General features: G+C 43.7%; 3 protein-coding genes across 4 annotated transcripts in view; all 3 read right to left on the reverse strand.

Moving 5' to 3' along the window:
• Window positions 1-771: 771 nt before the first annotated feature.
• On the reverse strand, window positions 772-7207 carry srsf6a (serine and arginine rich splicing factor 6a). 2 transcript variants are annotated; one of them, XM_058409473.1, is made up of 6 exons: window positions 7047-7207; window positions 6001-6215; window positions 3297-3412; window positions 1924-2126; window positions 1752-1817; window positions 772-1636 (listed from the first exon to the last, which is right to left on the reverse strand). In XM_058409473.1, exons 1-6 carry the CDS (start codon window positions 7151-7153, stop codon window positions 1189-1191), a joined length of 1155 nt encoding a protein of 384 aa, XP_058265456.1. In that variant the 5' UTR covers window positions 7154-7207; the 3' UTR covers window positions 772-1188. The 2 variants fall into 2 exon arrangements, with proteins under 2 accessions (XP_058265456.1, XP_058265454.1); XM_058409471.1 differs by having other exon boundaries at window positions 1740-1817.
• A 3823-nt stretch (window positions 7208-11030) lies between these two features.
• On the reverse strand, window positions 11031-18818 carry arl6ip5b (ADP-ribosylation factor-like 6 interacting protein 5b). Its single transcript, XM_058409477.1, has 3 exons — window positions 18602-18818; window positions 16422-16639; window positions 11031-12372 (listed from the first exon to the last, which is right to left on the reverse strand). Exons 1-3 carry the CDS (start codon window positions 18781-18783, stop codon window positions 12197-12199), a joined length of 576 nt encoding a protein of 191 aa, XP_058265460.1. The 5' UTR covers window positions 18784-18818; the 3' UTR covers window positions 11031-12196.
• A 385-nt stretch (window positions 18819-19203) lies between these two features.
• The window catches only part of LOC131365707 (bifunctional apoptosis regulator-like), a 12054-nt gene continuing 8757 nt past the window's right edge, over window positions 19204-22500 (reverse strand). The window contains exons 6-8 of the mRNA XM_058409470.1: window positions 20006-20182; window positions 19717-19913; window positions 19204-19595 (exon numbers count right to left, since the gene is read on the reverse strand). Of these exons, the coding sequence (XP_058265453.1) occupies window positions 19391-19595; window positions 19717-19913; window positions 20006-20182 (579 nt within the window). The 3' untranslated portion in view covers window positions 19204-19390. The remainder of the gene's footprint in view (window positions 19596-19716; window positions 19914-20005; window positions 20183-22500) is intronic.

Here is a 22500-nt window from a genome sequence, read left to right on the forward strand (position 1 = left end):
GTGTTCCTCAATTCCTAACAGTTCTACTAAATGACTGCACTTGAGAGCAGAAAGATCCTGTCGGTCAGGCACATTTAAAGATTTTCCCAGAGACACACTGAAGAAACTTTATGGGTTCCAAGTTTTTTTTTTTTGGAAGCCAAGAACCTTTAAATATTAAGAGAACCCTTCAGAATGGACAGAGACAATTTTGCCAAACAAAACATCTGGAATGTTCTAGAGAGCGAGGTGGGAAAATCACTGGATAATTAGGAGTACTTGGCCTTTAAAAACAGGTTCTACCAGGAACACTGTGTGACAAACTCTGACTTGTACACTCATTATTCAGAAACAATTACAGATGTTCCTCTAAGGTTCATCAGATGAACAAATTTTTTGTTTGTAAAAGTGAAATCCTGTTCTAGGGTTCTCCATTACATATTTAAGGGTTCCACCAAACAGACAAACCTTCAAAAAGTTCCAACTTTAAGCTATTTCTCCTTAAAGGTGAAGTTAGAACAATGAAAAGCATGCAAGGGTTCCTCAAGGGTTCTCTAGACAGCTCCGGGGTTTCAGCTTTCTCTGTAAGATCTATTGAGAACGTTTAACTGATGAGGAGCCAGTTCTTCACCTTCCACCAAGCGATTACCTGATGATCAGCTGGATCACATCTGGATCATTGACTGAGTAGAAAAACAGAGTGAAGATGTTTGGATAAAACTCTGAACCTGAAAGAACCTGAAGATAAAAGCTGAGAGATCGTGTTTACAAACCACACACACACACACTGCGGGAGTGTAGCAGTCAGGACTTTAATAAAAGGTAGAATAAAAATGGACTGAAATGGTTTAAAAAGTTCTAAGGTGAACATGGCAGAAACCGGGTTTTTAAACAGAGAACATCACAGAACCACAGAAACACATCAGCTCGCCTTCGCTAGCCTTCTCCTGCTTCACTCTCTCCTCACCCGACTCAGGAAAACGGGAAACGTGGAGCGATCCAGGTCACGGCTCGTCGAATGTTCATTCATAATAATAATGATAAGAAGAATTATAATTCTATACTCATTTCCACAGAACAGAGATGATCCATAATTCCACTGGTTTCTGCTAATGCCACGTATAAAACATCTACTCTACCCAATGGGAAACGGTTAAAGAGCCGGATCAGGATGTGTGGTTCGGAATTTCACTCTGTGACGTGGGTGGTTTAGTCCTGGGAGGCGGATCTGGACCGGGATCTGGATTTGGAGCGAGAGCCAGATTTGGAGCGAGAGCGGGAGCGCGAGTGCCGCTCAGGAGATTTCGAGCCGCTCTTCTCGGCCGGAGGGGACGGCGAGCGCGAGGCGGATTTGGCTCGCTCCTCGTTTCCGTTCTCGGCGGGCGAGGCAGAGCGACTGTGAGATTTCTTATTCGTGGATTTCTCTTTCGATCGGCCACGAGAGCCGCGCTCGGACTTCACTTTGGAAGTGCTCTTGGAGCGAGACTGGCGCTCGCCGGAGCGGGACCTGCTGCGGGATTTCTGCGTGCGAGAGTGAGAGTGGGATTTGCGAGAACGAGATTTGCTGGAGGGAGATTTGGAGCGGGACTTGCGCCCTGACCTGGAACGGGACTTGTGATTGGATCTGGAGCGAGAGCGGCGCCGGTGAGAACGAGACCTGGAGGGAGAAGGGGAGGGGCGAGACAACAGGTGAGAGAAATGAGCGTTAGAGCAATAAAGGAGCGATGAAACAGAGAGAAATTAGGAGTGAGAAATGACACCTTGAGCGAGACCTGGAGTTGCTTCGGGATCGGCTGCTGCGGCGGCTCCTGCTGCGGGAACGGCGGCGGCTGCGAGACCTGCGGACAGAAACACAAACCGCCTCAGACCAACAGACACCAACCAACGCCTACAAGCTACAGCCAACAAACAGTTTCATACAATCACTCACACACACATACATACCTGGAGCGACTGCCAGAGTACGAGCGGCGGCGGCGGGGTTTGTCCTCGATCAGTCGGATCTTCCTGCCGTTGATGTCGGTTCCGTCCAGTTTCTCCAGAGCTCTGCGCATGTCTGAGTGAGAGCGGAACTCGATCACCCCCTCGTTAGCGCGCTCCTTATGAGCATCAGCGTACGTCACCTCACCCGCCTGCCTCATGAAGTCCTGCGGGAAACAAACATGTAAATATACACACACACACACACACACACACCTCTGTACTAGGGATGCACAATATGAAAAATTTAAACTGATAACCGATAATTAAGTCCTTCTCATGGCCGATTCCAATAACTTCATATTTTTATATTAAAATTTCCATATAATCTGCAGTTTGTGCAGCCAGGAGAAAAGAGAATCTAAGCTGCACTGATGAAACTGATATTTTAGTAGCTCTGGCCTAACTGTAATAGGAAACATCAGTCCTGACTCTACAGATGTTTTTATTTTATGTGTAAGGCACTACAATAAGAACAGAAAGGGTTTAACAGAACTATGGTTTATCTGCAATTAACAGCTCATTAACAACAAATTTATATTCAAGTATTTCACACATAAAGAAATGCATCTATTGAACCTTTTTAGTGATGAGGAAAGTATATAGACCTTAAGTCACATGCTCCGTATTTTAGGCCTAGCGCTAGTATTTGCTGCTGCCGCGGCTGCTTCATATTCTTTTACTACCGCTTCGCCACAATGATGACCCTGAGAGTGAGATATAAGATTTGTTGTTAAAACCTAACGCCTTTTTTCCTCCTCTCGGAACCGTTGCTGAACATGCGCTGCAAATAGCCATGGCATTGTCCTCCACTGCCACCGAGAAAAACATCCAGACCGGCAAAGACAAGTACAAAGATGATGACCTAATGACCGCGACACAGGCCGAGAGCCACTGCAGGTTAAAGCTGCAGTCACGTGCACTCGGAAAGTGGATGGATCTCAGATAAATCAGACTGATTGATTAATTAATTAATACCAGTAAGCTTACTTTATCGGATCTAGTTAACGGATTTAATTTATTAATCGGAGCAATAAAAATGACGTCATTTTCACTCATATCGGCCCATAATTTATCTGTCCGATAAATATTGTGCATCCCTACTCCGTACTGTTATATAGAAGTGATCTAGTAAACCTACCAGTGTCTGTCTGTCTCCGTATCTGTCCATCTGCCTGTCCATCCCTGTCCGACTGTCTCAGTGTCTGTCTGCCTGTCCATCCCTGTCTGACTGTGTCTCTGTCCGTCTGTCTCAGTGTCTGTCTGTTTATCTGTGTCTGCCTGTCCATCTCTTTGTCTGTCTGTCTGTCCGTCCATCTCAGTGTCCTCGTCCTCACCTTGAGGTCCTGCCAGCTGCAGCGGCTGGAGAGGTTCTCCACGATGAGCCGGTACTCAGTGCGGACCGGTGGTCCATATTTATCCCGGCCCGAGCGACTCCTGCTGCTGTAGCCACCTTCAGACAGACAGGGGAAAGAGATGCCGGCGTCAGAGCACTGCTCCCTCTCACGCACCTTTTACTCTAGAGTCTAATACACTAGCAGCGATCGCCTTTTTAATCGCAAACCTGTTCACACTCAGGCATGAGCTTTTCTGCTGCCTCCCTCACTGGACATTACTATTAGGAACAGGGATATAAAGCACTGATTTAAAAAGAAAAAGAAAAAGAAGAAAGAAAAAGGACATACACATATGGTGATAATCTCTCCAGGAAAATCATGTTGTGTATCATAACTACAGAAAATAAGTCAGGTTATAGAGAGCTCACGGATTAAGACATGTTTTTCCTTTTGATCACTAAGCCTGAGCCAGAACCTCTGTGCTCTCACACACACATATCTGGTTTGAGTTTTATTATTTACATTTGTGGCTAGAGGTTTTTCTTTTCTTTCCAAATCGACAACATAATAACTAGCATTCCTCACCATCACCCCTGGTCTATTGGCAAAAGGCTGCTGTCATCTTGGCTTCCGGTTAGGTCAGCCAAAGCATCAAGGGGCAAAGGTCACACACACATTGTAAGGTGAAGGCCAAGGCCAAAGCGGTCAGGGAGTCATCTTTAGCCACAACGAACTCGGCCACGGCCTCGGCCTCCACTCGACTGTCTCAAATTGAAACGTCAAGGACTCTGTTACTGTGGCAATCAAACTGGAAATAAAATGGCAGCTTTAGCAGTCAGACATTCATCACTGATTGTGTTTTCTTTTGTTTTGAAATGTTTCCACTGGGCTACAATCAGAACATACATGACATTCACATCAACATTTTCACAACATGCTGTAGACTTTCTTCCGAACTGCGAGGGAAGACAGACGGATCAGGCGAGTTACACAGTCCGGTATCGCTTTATTTACACGACAAACAGCTCCTTTTCCACTGTAGGGTCCGAGATGTGGTCTGACCACTAGAATTAATACACACCAGGGTTCTGGTTCGTTCAGAAAGGTTGATCGAATACATTATTGTTTCTATAGAAACAGCTGTAACAGGGTTTAATCTTCCATGTTGAGAAGGAAGGAGTCTCCAGTATCAGGGCTATAATTCAACTGGGAACAGGAACGGACTTGTTTGACTCTAAAAGGATAAAAAGTGTCTTTTTTTTAATAAATAAGACATTACATGAACACAGACTCGGGGGGGAATCCCAGAGTATTAACAACGCTCTCTCTCTCTCTACTCTTTAGTATTCGACCCTACAGTGGAAACAAGGTGATGAGTTAACGATCACCTCCATCTTAACAAAATCCTGAACATTTCACAAACGATCATTTCCTGTAATTCACACACTGCCTCTATTCCTTCAGTTACGTTTTACAGAACTTTCATGAGCTTTATTCTAACTGGAGAGGGTCAGAGCTGTGACAGGGTTCAGGAATAAGAGTCAATGCTTCTGGAAAAACCTCACAAAACTCTTTATTTAATAGACATCTTGGCTAAATAACATTTTTTAACATCTTTATAGAAAAATCCCCAACTCTCTCACTGAATATACACTATATTGCCAAAAGTTTTGGGACACATGCAGCATACCAAGACATTTTGGACAATTTCATGCTCTTTGTGGGAACAGTTTGGGGATGACCCCTTCCTGTTCCAACATGACTGCACACCAGTGACCAAAGCAAGGTCCATAAAGACATGGATGAGTGAGTTTGGTGTGGAGGAACTTGACTGGCCTGCACAGAGTCCTGACCTCAACCCCATAGAACACCTTTGGGATGAATTAGAGTGGAGACTGCGAGCCAGGCCAAAAGTATTGGGACGTCTGCCTTTCTATGCACATGAATGTAATATGGAGTTGTCCCACCCTTTGCAGCTATAACAGCCTTCAACTCTTCTGGGAAGGCTTTCCACAAGGTTTAGGAGTGTTTGACCATTCCTCTAGAAGCGCATTTCTGAGGTCAGGCAACGATGTTGGAGAAGGTCTGGCCTGGCTCCATGTCTTTATGGACCTTGCTTTGGTCACTGGTGTGCAGTCATGTTGGAACAGGAAGGGGTCATCCCCAAACTGTTCCCACAAAGAGCATGAAATTGTCCAAAATGTCTTGTTATGAAGCTGAAGCATTAAGAGTTCCTTTCACTGGAACTAAGGGGTGGAGCCGAACCCCTGAAAAAAAAAAAAAAAAAAAAACTTTTGGCAATATAGTACAGTCCTGATTTTTATATTTAGTGTCCAAGTACAAAATGTAGATTCATAAACTGAAGTGAATCAAATCCAGAGAACAGCACTGCTTTTCTCTCATGTATTTATAAACAGAACAGTGAATCTGTGATGTTCTCTGGGTCTCACCTGCTTCAAATTTATCTGTATAGCACTTTTAACTTTTAACTTTGTCTCTTCAGTTTGAGAAAAATTCGAACCACTTTTATTCAGCGCTAAACAAATCTGTCTGTCTGACCCATCAGACACAGATACAAGCACAGACTCCAGAGCTCTCATTTTAAAACAACAACTCAAAGAAAGCCTAGATTTTTACTCCAAATACTAAAATGACCTTTAAGCTTTATGAGGTCGTGTTTGTTCACAGTGAGGACTGTACTTACTGCGGCCGCCTCCATAATAACCTCCTCCTCCTCCTCCGCCTCCGCCTCCGCCTCCTCCTCCTCCTCCTCCACCTCCGTATCCGTATCCGTCCCGGTCACGCCGAGGTCCTCTCGCGTGTTCCACCATCACCCTCTCCCCACACAGCTCCTTCCCGTTCAGCTCATACACAGCATCGTCCGCGTCACGAGTGTCCTCGAACTCCACGAAGCCGTAGCTAAGAGGAAAAACAAAAACATCATTTCTATACTACAGAAGTTTTTTTTAGCAACAAGAAATAATTGTGCTTGGGGGCGGGGCGTGCAGTCCTGCTGGTTACTGATTGGTTACATGCATGACGTCATAACAGTGTCCCAAAACCTTGTGCCTTGTCTTTATTAAAATTATTCAATTTTAACTTCTACACTAACCCTGAGATTTATAAATGAAGCATAAAACAATCCAGGAGAAGGACTGAGGTGTGCTGAAGCACAAAACCGAGGCGTTATTGCATAAGCAGCGCGTCAATAAGCAGATCTTAAAGGTCGGATCTGTGTGTAAATAATCTTCTCATTTTGCCTTTAGTTGTGTATTTACTTTAAAAAAAAAAAAGAAAGAAGAGCGCGCGCTTGTTTGCTGACTCAGTCACGTGATCTTAACCAAACATGAATTTTTCAGCACCTCTCATGCCTTATTATTTCATTTCATCCCGCCCCCCGTATTATGATTGGCTTAGATGACTCTTATCAACTAAACGGTCTAATCAGCAAACGTCTTGTACGCGTGATTAGCCAATCAGAAAGCAGGAGGCGGGATCTGCTGAAGGTAAGGTCTAGGTATGTTATGTCAGTTTTGCGACCTAATAACAAAGGCAAAGATCCTTTCTGACATCAACCCTGCAACCATTTATTCCACACAAGTCTGCGGTTAGCTTTGTTTCTGTAGCAAAAACACAAACGCTGCACGAGACGAAGCCGAACGCCGCCATTACGCTAGTCTGCATGCTAGCGTTATTTGCGCTAAAGGTTGCTCGAGTAACTCATTTGTTGTTGTTGTTGTTGTTATTTACCCATTTTTCAGATCGACTTCCAGCAGTTTTCCGTATCCGCTGAAAAACCGCTGTATGTCCTTCTCGCGGACGTGGTAACTCAAGCGGCCAATGTAAACGCGGGGCATGGCGGTCAGCGTTCCACAGCAGAGCCGCTGGCCGAGACCTACTGCGCATGCGCGCATGTAATGGCATACATAGCCAGTGGGGGGGGGGATCACGTGACACTCCTCCATCGACTAACACGCAGAAATCTTAATTCAACCATTTCGGATTTATGAAATGGTTTTTCTTTGTTTTTTTATTCCCAAAATGGAGACTTTTCAAAATAGCAGTCTTGAGATTTAGTGGACGTCTGTGTTACCAAGACTGTGGGAGCAGCATTGTACGATTTAAACAATGAATATGCATTAATATGTAAATTAGACCCCGCCCCCAGGTTTAGAATTAAGATATCTGTTCTGAGAGTTTTTATTGTTTATATATTTCCACAAATAAATTTAATGGAGAGTTCAGGTCTCAGGGAATTTGCAACATTTACCAATAGCTTCGATTATGCAGAAGAATGAAAATGTGCTCATTTTAGCTGCTTGGTTTATTAATGAGAGATTTTACACCGAAGCCTTTATTAAAGAGTTTTATAGTCGTTCATAAGAGTCGACTCTATAAACAAGCAGTCTGATTCATTTCTTTTAAACCTAACAGGTCACTTGTGTACACACACACACACTTATTCACAACAGTTCCTAAATAGACACACCATCATTTTTAGAAAATGGGACCAAAACATATCTGAAAGAAAAAAACTTCCACACTGAAGCACAGTGATTTTAGTCCATCAGAAACTTTTATTAACTCTGCATCTGTTACATCTGAGAAAAACAAAATAAAGACGGAGGTTAGAAAGGAGCCTTTGACCATTTTCAATGCATAGATGCAACTTTTATAGAGCAATAAATATGACAACAGATTATAAAAGCAGTTTGGTTTGAGGACCATTAATAGTACATGTAATGTAAAAACAAAAAAAACAACGAAAACACATTTTTACTTAGAGAAATAAAGGGCCATTCATGGAAAGTCTTTAAATAAATGAATTTGCAAAGCTCTGGTTATAATCATTGCATAGCTACAAAATAGAGCGTCTTCATTTTGCCTCACAGATTCATTGTGAGAGAATCGTTTAACACTTTCACTAGTCAATATAGTGAACATGATGTGAAGGGTTTATTCATGCAGAATTCTGGATTCAGATGTAAACATGGGATCTGATTTGATTTTAGTTGATTTATTTAAGCTTGTTTGATTCACCTAAGTTTGATTCACTTGATGCACTGAAGTTTGTTTGATTCACTTGATTCAGTTAAGTTTGATTCATTTAAGTTTGTTTGATTCAGTTGATTCATTTGAGCTTGTTTGATTCATTTAAGTTTTGTGATTCATTTGATTCATTTAAGCTTGCTTGAAGCGCTGATCGTCATCTGAGGTAGCAGTAAGATGTCTGTAAAGTAGCCGTGTTTAATGGTCTGCTCTAATGAAATTGTGATTTTAAATCCTAAAGCTGGCAGAAGAACCATGATGATTCCACTGCATTTGGCTTCTTCTGTGAATAAAACGTCCACCAAATAAAAATCTACTCAATAAACACAATTTTAATTAATTTAATAAAAAAAAAAAAACCAAAACCATCAGTAACTTTTTCCTCCACACCATGTCGCAGTGAATGGATTTGAACATGCTGTGTGCAAGGTGCAGCTTTTACTCCTCACCTTCCAAAACTAATCAGGAAGACGATCAACATTCCTCACCATCAGCAAGTTCAAGTTCTAGAAGATCAACAACGGAAAAAAACTCCATTTTCATCTTAAAAGTGCTTTCGTTCCTTTTACCTCACACTGGGCCTCGAAGTGCAAAAAAAAAAAAGTGCATAGACAACAGAAAGGTAAGCTAGCGTATTTCAGTTAGCCTGCCATGCTAATTCATGATCCAGAGACACGTCTGAGCGGCGCTAAATAAAAATGCATTAAATATATAAAAAGCTTTTTAATTCCATTCTCATGGATCAGACGTGAGACGCCGAAAACACGGACGCTTCACATGCGGGTCAGGAGAATCCGATTCGGAATAATTCACATAAACATGCAGGTGTGAACGCCCTTCCCGGGTCTGAGACACCACGATACGTTACATCAGATCACACGATAGCCACGTACTTGAAGTTTAAAGTGTTTTATCATCAGACTTGGTTTTTTGTTTATATGAACGAGTGGAAAACTAGTGATGGAGTGTAAAGGACTCATTTGCATATTAATGTGGGATCAGACCTCAGTTAGACCAATCAGAGGCGGGTCTGACTCTCAAATGATGAAGTGACAAGACACGTCACCGCTAGGGTCCGAGTTTCACCGTCTAACATTAAACTCCTCATGATTTTAAAAAAAAAAAAAACAACAACAGATTTTTCTGATTATTTATGACTGAAATGATGAACACACACATACCACACCCACCACACATACCACACCCACCACACATACACACACCCACCACACACACATACCACACCCACCACACACACCCACCCACACACCACACATACCACACCCACCACACACACCCACCCACCACACACACACACCCACACACCACACATACACACACCCACCACACACACACACACACCCACCACACACACCCACCCACCACACACACACACCCACACACCACACATACCCACCCACCACACACACCCACCCACACACCACACATACCCACCCACCACACACACACACCCACACACCACACATACACACACCCACCACACACACACACACACCCACCACACACACCCACCCACACACCACACATACCCACCCACCACACACACACACACCCACACACCACACATACACACACCCACCACACACACCCACCCACACACCACACATACACCCACCCACCACACACACACACCCACACACCACACATACCCACCCACCACACACACCCACCCACACACCACACATACACACACCCACCACACACACCCACCCACACACCACACATACACACACCCACCACACACACCCACCCACACACCACACATACACACACCCACCCACACACCACACATACACACACCCACCACACACACCCACCCACACACCACACATACACACACCCACCACACACACCCACCCACACACCACACATACACACACCCACCACACATACACACACCCACCACACACACCACACATACACACACCCACCACACACACCCACCCACACACCACACATACACACACCCACCACACACACCCACCCACACACCACACATACACACACCCACCACACACACCCACCACACCCACCCACCACACATACACACCCACCCACACACCACACATACACACACCCACCACACACACACCCACTACACACACCCACCCACCACACACACACACCCACCACACACACACACCCACCACACACACACACCCACCACACACACACACCCACCACACCCACCACACATAGACACACCCACCACACACACACACACACACCCACCACACACACACACACCCACCACACACACCACACATACGCCACACCCACCACATACACACACACACACACACACACCCACCCACCACACATACACACCACACATACACACACACACCCACCACACACACACACCCACCCACCCACCACACACACACCCACCCACCACACACACACCCACCCACCACACATACACACACCCACCACACATACACACACCCACCACACACACACACCACACCCACACACCACACCCACCACACATACACACCACACCCACCACACATACACACCACACCCACCACACATACACACCACACCCACCACACATACACACACCCACCACACATACACACACCCACCACACACACACACACCCACCACACACACCCACCACACACACACACCCACCACACACACACCCACCCCACACATACACCACACCCCCACCCCCACACATACCCAAAACCACAAGCCTCACTCGCCAAAAAGCATGCAACTAAATTTATTTCTAACCCTGTTTTTTAAACTGTTTTTTTTATTGCAGCCTTTTTGAGGAAAATGCTTTTTGAATTTTTTTAAGGGAAAAAACATTTCTAAAAATTTTTTTTTTTGGAATTGAGAGAGAGTTTTTGGGGGAAATCATAGTGACTCTTGATTTTTTTCAGAATTTTGTATTTTAATTTTTGTGAGGAAAAAACTGCTTTTGAATATTTTAATTTTAAGTATTTGGAAATATTTGAATGTTTGGTTTTGGGGGAAAAAACCTCAAATGTTCACTTTTGGAGGAAAAAATTCCAACAATGGTTCTGAATTTTGTATTAGATTTTTTTTAAATAAAAGTTGGCAATGTTTTTAAATATTTGGAATGATGAACTTTTGGTAAAACCCACAAACTTGGAATTTTGTGTTTTAATTTTTGTGAGAAAAAAATGTGTTTTCAAATATTTAAATGTTGGAAATTGAAATTTTGGAAATATTTTAACTTTGGTTTTGAATTTTGTATTAGACTTTTCAGATTAGACTCGTAGAAAAAATAAAAGGTGGCAATGTTTTTAAATATTAGGAATTCTGCACTTTTGTTTTGATAAAAACCAAAAGTTCTGGAATTTAGTTCTTGATGTTTTGGAATTCTGAAGGTTTCTGAAGGAGTAAAAAGGTGATTCTGATCTGTTTTGTTTGTGGTAGAAACGGAGGCTTGTGCTTCAACACTGCAGGAGAGAAGCTGTTGTTTTTTTTTAACTAGAGGATGTAAAAGCAGAAGGGGTTTGTTGGATTCATTTTAAGCATTTGATGATATTCAGATAAACATGGTGGTGTGTAATGAAGCTGGTTATACTGGATGATCTCCACATTTCGGAGTCGGCCGTGTTTTCCTGAGCAGAAGCACTGAAACACGCTCCGAGTCGGAAATACGAGACGTCCGAACATAAGGAGGGAAAAGGTTCCGGTGCTGTGGCTCCTCGGGATCTTCAGATGATTTGGGAGATGAACATGATGGCGGCTGAGAGCGGAGGAGGAGGAGGAGGGATTTAACAGCGTTCTGTAAGTAGCCAATCAGGAGGAGGAACCCAGCGAGGATCAGATCTTCATCCCGTCGCTCAGTCCTTCATCTTGCTCTCGATGAAATCCTGGATCTTGTTGATTTTCTCCTCCTGCTGGTCCAGCAGGTCCAGGATCACACCCATGGGAGTCTTCTTCAGTCCTACTCCCTCGATCTTATTCTCCAGCTTGTTCTTCATGCTGCGCTGACGGAGCGAGGCATGGATCAGGATCACTGCCCAGAAAAACAACAACAGACAAGATTATAAATGTAGAATAGAGAAGTAGAATTAAATAATAAAAACTAATGTCATCACTCAACACAGTTTTTTCTTTTCTTTTTACATTTCTGTTATATTCAGCAGACATTTTTATCCACAGTGACAGAGATTAAACAGCTAATGGGGGGGGGGGTTCTCTAATAGTTTCCATATTAATTCTAATTAGAAAAAAAAAATCAAATCATCATTCTTTAATAAGATAATGTGAAGGATTTTGAGGATCGAGCTCGCAAATGAATATTTAATCACAGCAGAATTCTGGATTCAGATATAAACATGGGATTTGACTGGAATTTGGTTCATTCATGCAAGTGTGTTTGATTCACTTGAATCATTTAAGGTTTTTCATTGATTCATTTAAATTTGTTTGATTCATTTGATTCACATGAATTGTTGCAGGTTTGCTGATCGTTAAAAAGTCAGATCTCTAATGACAGGCAGTTTGTTTAAGAAGGCGGGACTTACACGCTTAAGTCACATAAATGATATCTACAAAACTATTTCTGTTATATTTATAATAATTGTGTCTGCAGCATACAAAAAGAAACTTCACCCTGAGAGTATTTGAGCTTTAAAAAAAAATTCAGCATTCAAACATTTCAAACACATTGTACAAGATAAAAAGTACAAGATTATAAATACAATTATTTTCCTATAAAAGACACCAACGACACATGCCCGTCTGTTTTACCTCTATAACATCAGGAGACTTATTTTAACGTTATGCAGGTTTTAGCGTCTGGAGTTTTAAACCCTGAGCCACCGATCCGGTCAGCACTAAAAACGGATCTGTTGCAGGAAGGAAACTCGGGTCTGCAGCTTAGCAACCAGCAGAAAAACACACACCCACACACACACACACCCACCCCCACCCACACACCCCTGTTCTTCATACTCGGACCTGAGGAACGTGTTCGCTCAGAATAAAGTCAGGATTAAGGAACCTCTTTCTCTGAGTCAGTGACTCACCAAACCTTCACTCCCAGAGATTATAGTGAGGGCCTGGAGACCACGCCCAACCACGCCCAACCTCCTCATGAAGCTCTACAGCAACAAGAGCAGAGACACTGACACTGCAGGCACCACTGTTTTTAGTTGATTTTTAGGCATTTAGTAAGACACAATAACACAAATCATCATTCTTTAATATGATAAAAGGATTTTGAGGATCGAGCTCGCAAATAAATATTTAATCACAGCAGAATTCTGGATTCAGATATAAACATGGGATTTGACTGGAATTTGGTTCATTCATTTAAGTTTGTTTGATTCATTTAAGTTTGTTTGATTCACTTGACTCCTCATGAAGCTCTACAGCAACAGGAGCAGAGTACTGAGATGCAGCACTTTGTTTTCCAGCCTCACCTTCAGCTGGACCAGACAACATTCCTGGCAGAGTTCTCAGGGAGTGTGCAGAGCAGCTAGCAGATGTCTTCACTGCCATCTTCAACATCTCGCTGAGCAGCTCCATCATCCCTACGTGCCTCAAGACAACGACCATCGTCCCTGTGCCAAAGAAGTCCACGGTTTCCTGCCTCAATGACTATCGTCCCGTCGCACTCACACCAATCGTGATGAAATGCTTCGAGAGGTTCGTCATGAGGCACATCAAGTCACAGCTACCACCCTCGCTGGACCCCTTGCAGTTTGCGTATCGTCCTAACCGTTCCACGGACGACGCCATCACCACAACCCTCCATCTGGCCCTCACACACCTGGACTGTAAGGACTCCTACGTTCGAATGCTGTTCATAGATTTCAGTTCAGCATTCAACACAATCATCCCTCAGCAGCTGATTGAGAAGCTGAGTCTCCTGGGCCTGAACACCTCCCTCTGCAACTGGATCCTGGATTTCCTGACTGGGAGACCTCAGTCAGTCCGGATCGGGAACAGTATCTCCAGCACCACCACACTGAGCACTGGAGCACCTCAGGGCTGTGTGCTCAGTCCACTGCTGTTCACTCTGCTGACTCACGACTGTGCAGCAATGCACATCTCCAACCACATCGTGAAGTTCGCCGATGACACGACCGTGGTGGATCTCATCAGCAAGAACGACGTGTCAGCATACAGAGTGGAGGTGCAACATCTAACAGCCTGGTGCAGAGCCGACAACCTCTCCCTGAACGTCGACAAGACTAAAGAGATGGTTGTTGACTTCAGGAGAACACAGAGTGACCATTCTCCACTGTCCATCGATGGCTCCTCTGTGGAGATCATCAAGAGCACCAAATTCCTTGGTGTCCATCTGGCGGAGAACTTCACCTGGTCACTCAACACCAGCTCCATCACCAAGAAAGCCCAGCAGCACCTCTACTTCCTGAGGAGGCTGAGGAAAGCCCATCTCCCTCCCCCCATCCTGACTGTGTTCTACAGAGGGACCATGGAGAGCGTCCTGAGCAGCTGCATCACTGCCTGGTTTGGGAACTGGACCGTCTCAGATCACAAGACCCTTCAGGGGACAGTGAGGACAGCTGAGAAGATCATCAGAGTCTCTCTCCCCTCTATCACAGACATTTACACCACACACTGCATCCGCAAAGCCATCAGCATTGTGGATGATCCCACACACCCCTCACACACACTCTTACACACCCCACACACCCCTCACACACACTCTTACACACCCCACACACCCCTCACACACACTCTTACACACCCCACACACCCCTCACACACACTCTTACACACCCCACACACCCCTCACATACACTCTTACACACCCCACACACCCCTCACATACACTCTTACACACCCCACACACCCCTCACATACACTCTTACACACCCCACACACCCCTCACACACTCTCTTACACACCCCACACACCCCTCACACACACTCTTACACACCCCTCACACACCTCACACACACTCTTACACACCCCTCACACACACTCTTACACACCCCTCACACACACTCTTACACACCCCACACACACACTCTTACACACCACACACACCCCTCACACACACTCTTACACACCCCACACACACACTCTTACACACCCCACACACCCCTCACACACACTCTTCACCCTCCTGCCATCTGGAAAGAGGTACCGGAGCATTCGGGCCTCACAACCAGACTGTGTAACAGTTTCTTTCCTCAAGCCATCAGGCTCCTCAACACCCGGGACTGAACTGTTCTACACTCTCACACACACACACACACACACACACTCACTCAGGCCTGAACTGTATATTAACTCTCTGTCTCTCTCACACACAGATACACTCACTCTTTTGACTGTGTGGACGCACACACACACACACACACATAATTTATATTGTTCATTGCTTACTGCACTACCTCTACCTGTCATCCGCTGCTATAGTTATATTTATGTTTATTCTATTTGCACTACCAACCGCTGCTGTGTATTTTTGCACAATACTTTTTTTTACATCATTTCACTTTATCTATTTTATTTCACTTACATTCCAGTACACGTTCTTTTATTTCCTCTCAGCGCTAAGTGTCCTGTGTTCTTTTGTGTTGTCTTTCTTGTATTTCTTGTCTTTTGCACTGTCTTGTCTATGCTCTGTTTGCACCTAGCTGCACACTGTGCACTTTACGTGGCTAAGACAAACTTCTGTCCTAGCTCTGTGGTGGTGTTTGTTGTTTTGTGTTGAACTTGTTGTTGTATGTTTCTGTATCACCAGGTCCTGGAGAAACGTTGTTCATTTCACTCTGTACTGCGCCAGATATATGTGGGGAAAATGACAATAAAAGCTTCTTGAATTGAATCTTGAATCTAGATCGAATTCATCCTGACTTCTGATTACAAACAATTTCATCCTGATAGTAGATTCGGAACAAATTTTTGAGGCGGGGCTTCCAAGCTGTTAAAAACTTAAATTGAGTAAATCTGCCTAAACATGAAGGTACTTTTACTTCTACTCTTCATCCTGTTCCTACTGAACATGGGATTTTACTGGGATTCCTCTCAGGTTCCTCAGGCTGCATGGAAACAGATGATGGTGAAGGTGTTTCTACTCACAGAGCAGTGGGAAAGTGATGCCGAAGATAAACACCATCACACCTCCACACAGAGACAGCAGGAAGTAACTGGCTCCCAGTATGATGATGATGAACAGCGATGGGTTCTTCTTCTTAAAGTTCTTGATCATGGCCTTGTTCTCTCCTGCCCACACCGACCCCAGGAACACCAACGACACCACGGCACCACCCAGGAGCATGCCGAGAGGGTTCATAAACCTGCAAACATTAAAAAAAAATTTCAAAAAGACAAGAAAGCACAGTCGAGATTCGTCACAAACCGTGATCTGGGGGGGGTGTAAACTTTTGCACAGACATCACGACTGCCAGACTTCAACATCAACACAACCAGAATTTGACCGCTCCCTGCTGTTTCTGTTCATTAAACCTGCCTGAAATGTACAGGCTAGATAAAAATGACCTTTCTAAACAAGAAACCTCCTGCTTTTTGTATTAAGGGTGCACAAACTTTCGCACCAGCAGTGCCTGATGAAGTGCAAAGACATTTAAAAACGAGGTGTTTGACTGAGATAAGAGCTCCGTCTCATCCGACTCGCTGTGGGAGTTATTTATAAATCCAAGCGTGACTCAGTGATTCCTGACAGCTGCACTGATCACGCACACCCTCGGCTTTATAAACCTCACCCTGAAGCTTTACTCTCGCTTCACACAGACACACACAGACACACACACACACACACACACAGACAGACACAGACAGACACAGACAGACACAGACAGACACAGACAGACACAGACAGACACAGACAGACAGATACACAGACACACAGGGTTGAAAGAGATGAACGTTAGATCGTATTTACATTGCAGCTCTTTGAAAACAGCAATACTGCTCATTAAGAGATAATTAAACAACAAATACAAGACAGATTTCATTTCTAGACAGAACACTACACTATGATTTGGATTCCTAAACCACTGAGTCATTTGTCAATATTTCCGAATCATTAGTATTCACAAACTATGGGGCATTGGTGGCTCAGTGGTAGGTTTCTCTCCTACCATGCGGAAGGCCCAGGTTCGATTCCCAGCCTGTGCCCAAACCCCAGCCACTGGATGCAGTGCCAGTCCCAAGTCTGGATAAAAATGGGAGGGTTGTGTCAGGAAGGGCATCCAGTGTACAACCTGTGCCATATTGTTGTGCGGACCAGTTAGTCCTCTGTGGTGACCCCTCACAGGGAGCAGTCGAAACAACAACAACAACTAGTAACAGGTTCCGAGTCTACCGTTTGAACAGTTTGAAATTATTCTGCTTTCTTTCTATTTCCTTTTGAATTTTGCGTCCTCGCTCTGCCACGGCCCGACAGCTCTCCTCCATCTCTCTGGAGCCCGGGTTCTCTTTCCTCTACTCAGCAGTGTTCCTTCTAGACTCCACTGATGACTCTTCTCAACTCATGCGACTCACTGATTCGACTAATTCTGTCCAAAAAGAAAACAGCTTCGCGTAACATAAATCTAGAACTAACAAGGATGTGTACGTGTAGATCCATCTGACATTACCAGATATCAGATACATTTCAGATTTAAGACTCTGGCTCATGTTAGGCGTGAAAAAAAAAATCAGATCTGTTGTGTTTACACTCGATATCTGAATCAGAAATCAGCACAAAATATGAATTAGGTGGATTTGGATTCAGTGAATAAAGGACACTTTGCACTCATGTTGGTTGATCAGATCAGATCAGACACTATTTCTCGAGCCTTCAGTCGGGCCTGATCTTCATACACACACACACACACACACACACAACACTATTATTACACACAACAGATCAACAACGTGCTATTTTTGGTTCCCGTAGAGATTTCTAGACTTCTTTTTCCATATTATATTATTAAATACGTAGCTTTCTTTCTTTCGTTATAGTAGTAATAATAATAATAATAATAATAATAATAATAATAATAATAAAGAGGACAATTCAGTGCACAAATCTATCATCAAAACTACATTTTAAACTTATTAGGGACTGCAGGGATGGACTCAGGGAGATAGATATTTATTTAGATTAAAGAAACACACACACACTCTCACACACACTCACACACTCTCTCTCACACACACACACTCTCTCTCTCACACACACACACACACACACACACACACACTCTCTCTCTCTCTCTCACATACTGAAGAATCCAACACAGCTTGATACATACCCGACAATGAGGAAAACCACAAGGAGCACGATAAAGTAATTGGTCTGGAAATAAAGCAGGTTGCTTATGACTCTGTTGTTCCATTTAGTTAAATCCGCCAAATCAGGTTTAGCAAATCTATCCGCTCCAGGGAAAAAATCATCCCACTGTCTCATGGGTGCGAGCTCCATTCCGGCCGCCATGTTTGTTGTGTTCTCTTCACAAGTTTGGGTGTGTGTGTGTGTTTGAACCGCATTCTACTTAAACCCCGCCTCCTTGACTATGATTGGCTCTCAGTTCTCATCTTCGCGAGCAGCGTCCTATCCTGATTTGACTGTAGATGAAGTCAGTCGTGGCACCGCAAGTATTTACAAGATCCCGCCTCCTGATTTCTGATTGGTTTGTTTCACTCAGAAGCAGCACGACGATTGGGTGAGTGAAGTGTCAACGTCAGAGACTTAAACACGACACGAACACAAACACACAACCGGAAATGCGAGTTTTATCGTTTCAAACCTAAAATGATAATAAATGTTAATTTTGAGCACGTTGTAAATATTAAACATACAGTACACAACACACTCAGGATAAAATATAACTCTTGTTTATTCACAGTAGGACTGTTTAAAAGGAAGTAATAAATAGAAGAGTAAAAGCCTAAACCCTTTTAAGAAAATATATATATCTTTAAATACAAACTCGTGATCTTCTAAAGCCATTAAATGTGCAAATCGATCCCATTTGTTAAATATATGTTAATATCACTGAGGTTAATGTAAGCAACACTGTGTGTGTGTGTGTGTGTGTGTGTTATTGTTGATTATATAAATGTGGACATAGTTGTCTCATAAAGGGAACCAGAATGATGGTTGTACTGGCGATGGGGACGAAGTAAAGAGCCCAGTAGAAGAAACAATCCCAAATAAACTGATGCAGAATGTTCCAGAAAAGCAGGCCGGTGAAACTGATCGCTCCTGTGATACACACGTGGCAGGTGATTACACTGAGGATTGATCTGAAATTCACACACACACACACACACACACACACACACACACACAGTGAGAAACTTATTGTACAGAACACAGCTTCCTCTACCTCTAATACCTCTAAAAAGCTTGAGACTTTTCTCTCACTGGAGATTAATATGGCTTCGGAGACTCCACAGTACTTGTCCTTCTCGTACTGTGAGCAAAAAGCAGTGCCACATGACGAAGCGCGTTGTCCAGTAGTGAACGTCCTGCCAGTTCCACACGAAGTCATAACACAGTTGATAGGGCAGGAGGAAGAACTGCACCACAAACGACAACCACTGTCTACCATCAGGGCTGTCCTGGGGTCGGGGGGGAGAGAGAGAGGAATTAAAAAACAGCAAAGAAAAACAGACTGCAGCACACACACACACACACACACACACACTCGTACCAGGTTCCTGAAGGGTAGATCATCTTCTGCACTTTTCCTCTGTGCTGATGGACAGCTGATGTGAATGAAGGGCAGAAAGGAATCGTAATAATCGAAGAAGTACATGTAGAGGATGGAGAGACGTGGAGAGTCGGTCATAGTGTAAAGGAGAAATAAAGACTTTCCTCCGTTTACTGCCTTCAGATTGAACAGAGAAAAGAGAGATATGTTATTATGGAAGAAACATTGTGTGTGTGTATGTGTGTGTGCAACTGACTGTGTGTGTGTGTGTAACTGCGTGTGTGTGTGTAACTGAGTGTGTTTAGCTGAGTGTGTGTGTGTGTGTGTGTAACTGAGTGTGTGTAACTGAGTGTCTGTGTGTTTGTGTGTGTGTAACTGAGTGTGTGTGTGTGTGTGTGTAACTGAGTGTCTGTGTGTGTTTGTGTGTGTGTGTAACTGTGTGTGTGTGTGTAACTGTGTGTTTGTGTGTGTAACTGTGTGTGTGTGTGTAACTGTGTGTGTGTGTGTGTAACTATGTGTTTCTGTGTGTGTGTATAACTGTGTGTTTCTGTGTGTGTGTATAACTGTGTGTTTGTGTGTGTGTGTGTAACTGTGTGTTTGTGTGTGTGTGTATACTGTGTTTGTGTGTGTAACTGTGTTTGTGTGTGTGTATGTGTTTGTGTGTGTAACTGTGTGTTTGTGTGTGTAACTGTGTGTTTGTGTGTGTAACTGTGTGTTTGTGTGTGTAACTGTGTGTGTGTGTGTGTGTGTAACTGTGTGTTTGTGTGTGTAACTGTATGTTTGTGTGTGTGTGTAACTGTGTGTTTGTGTGTGTAACTGTGTGTGTGTGTGTAACTGTGTGTTTGTGTGTGTGTGTGTTTGTGTGTGTAACTGTGTGTGTGTGTGTAACTGTGTGTTTGTGTGTGTAACTGTGTGTTTGTGTGTGTGTGTGTAACTGTGTGTTTGTGTGTGTAACTGTGTGTAACTATGTGTGTGTGTGTGTAACTGTGTTTGTGTGTGTAACTGTGTGTTTGTGGGTGTGTGTGTAACTGTGTGTTTCTGTGTGTAACTGTGTGTGTGTGTGTGTGTAACTGTGTGTTTCTGTGTGTGTGTGTAACTGTGTGTTTGTGTGTGTGTGTATACTGTGTTTGTGTGTGTAACTGTGTTTGTGTGTGTGTATGTGTTTGTGTGTGTAACTGTGTGTGTAACTGTGTTTGTGTGTGTAACTGTGTGTTTGTGTGTGTAACTGTGTGTTTGTGTGTGTGTGTGTGTAACTGTGTGTTTGTGTGTGTAACTGTGTGTGTGCATGTAACTGTGTGTAACTATGTGTGTGTGTGTAACTGTGTGTTTGTGTGCGTAACTGTGTGTTTGTGTGTGTTTGTGTGTGTAACTGTGTGTTTGTGTGTGTGTGTGTGTAACTGTGTGTTTGTGTGTGTAACTGTGTGTGTGCGTGTAACTGTGTGTGTGTGTGTGTGTAACTGTGTGTGTGTGTAACTGTGTGTTTGTGTGTGTGTGTGTGTGTGTAACTGTGTGTTTGTGTGTGTAACTGTGTGGTTGTGTGTGTGTGTGTGTGTGTAACTGTGTGTTTGTGTGTGTAACTGTGTGTTTGTGTGTGTGTGTAACTGTGTGTTTGTGTGTGTAACTGTGTGTGTGCATGTAACTGTGTGTAACTATGTGTGTGTAACTGTGTGTGTGTGTGTGTAACTGTGTGTTTGTGTGCATAACTGTGTGTTTGTGTGTGTGTGTGTGTGTAACTGTGTTTGTGTGTGTAACTGTGTGTGTGTGTGTGTAACTGTGTGTTTGTGTGTGTAACTGTGTGTTTGTGTGTGTAACTGTGTGTGTGTGTGTGTGTGTGTGTGTAACTGTGTGTTTGTGTGTGTGTGTGTTTGTGTGTGTGTAACTGTGTGTGTGTGTGTAATTGTGTGTTTGTGTGCGTAACTGTGTGTTTGTGTGTGTGTGTGTGTAACTGTGTGTTTGTGTGTGTGTGTGTAACTGTGTGTTTGTGTGTGTAACTGTGTGTTTGTGTGTGTGTGTGTGTAACTGTGTGTTTGTGTGTGTAACTGTGTGTGTGCATGTAACTGTGTGTAACTATGTGTGTGTGTGTGTATACTGTGTGTTTGTGTGTGTAACTGTGTGTTTGTGTGTGTGTGTGTAACTGTGTGTGTGTGTGTAACTGTGTTTGTGTGTGTAACTGTGTGTTTGTGTGTGTAACTGTGTGTTTGTGTGTGTGTGTGTGTAACTGTGTGTTTGTGTGTGTAACTGTGTGTGTGCATGTAACTGTGTGTAACTATGTGTGTGTGTGTAACTGTGTGTTTGTGTGCGTAACTGTGTGTTTGTGTGTGTTTGTGTGTGTAACTGTGTGTTTGTGTGTGTGTGTGTGTAACTGTGTGTTTGTGTGTGTAACTGTGTGTTTGTGTGTGTAACTGTGTGTGTGCGTGTAACTGTGTGTGTGTGTGTGTGTGTAACTGTGTGTGTGTGTAACTGTGTGTTTGTGTGTGTGTGTGTGTGTAACTGTG

Source organism: Hemibagrus wyckioides, linkage group LG15, assembly GCF_019097595.1.
Source record: "Hemibagrus wyckioides isolate EC202008001 linkage group LG15, SWU_Hwy_1.0, whole genome shotgun sequence".
In the NCBI taxonomy this organism is placed as follows: domain Eukaryota; kingdom Metazoa; phylum Chordata; class Actinopteri; order Siluriformes; family Bagridae; genus Hemibagrus; species Hemibagrus wyckioides.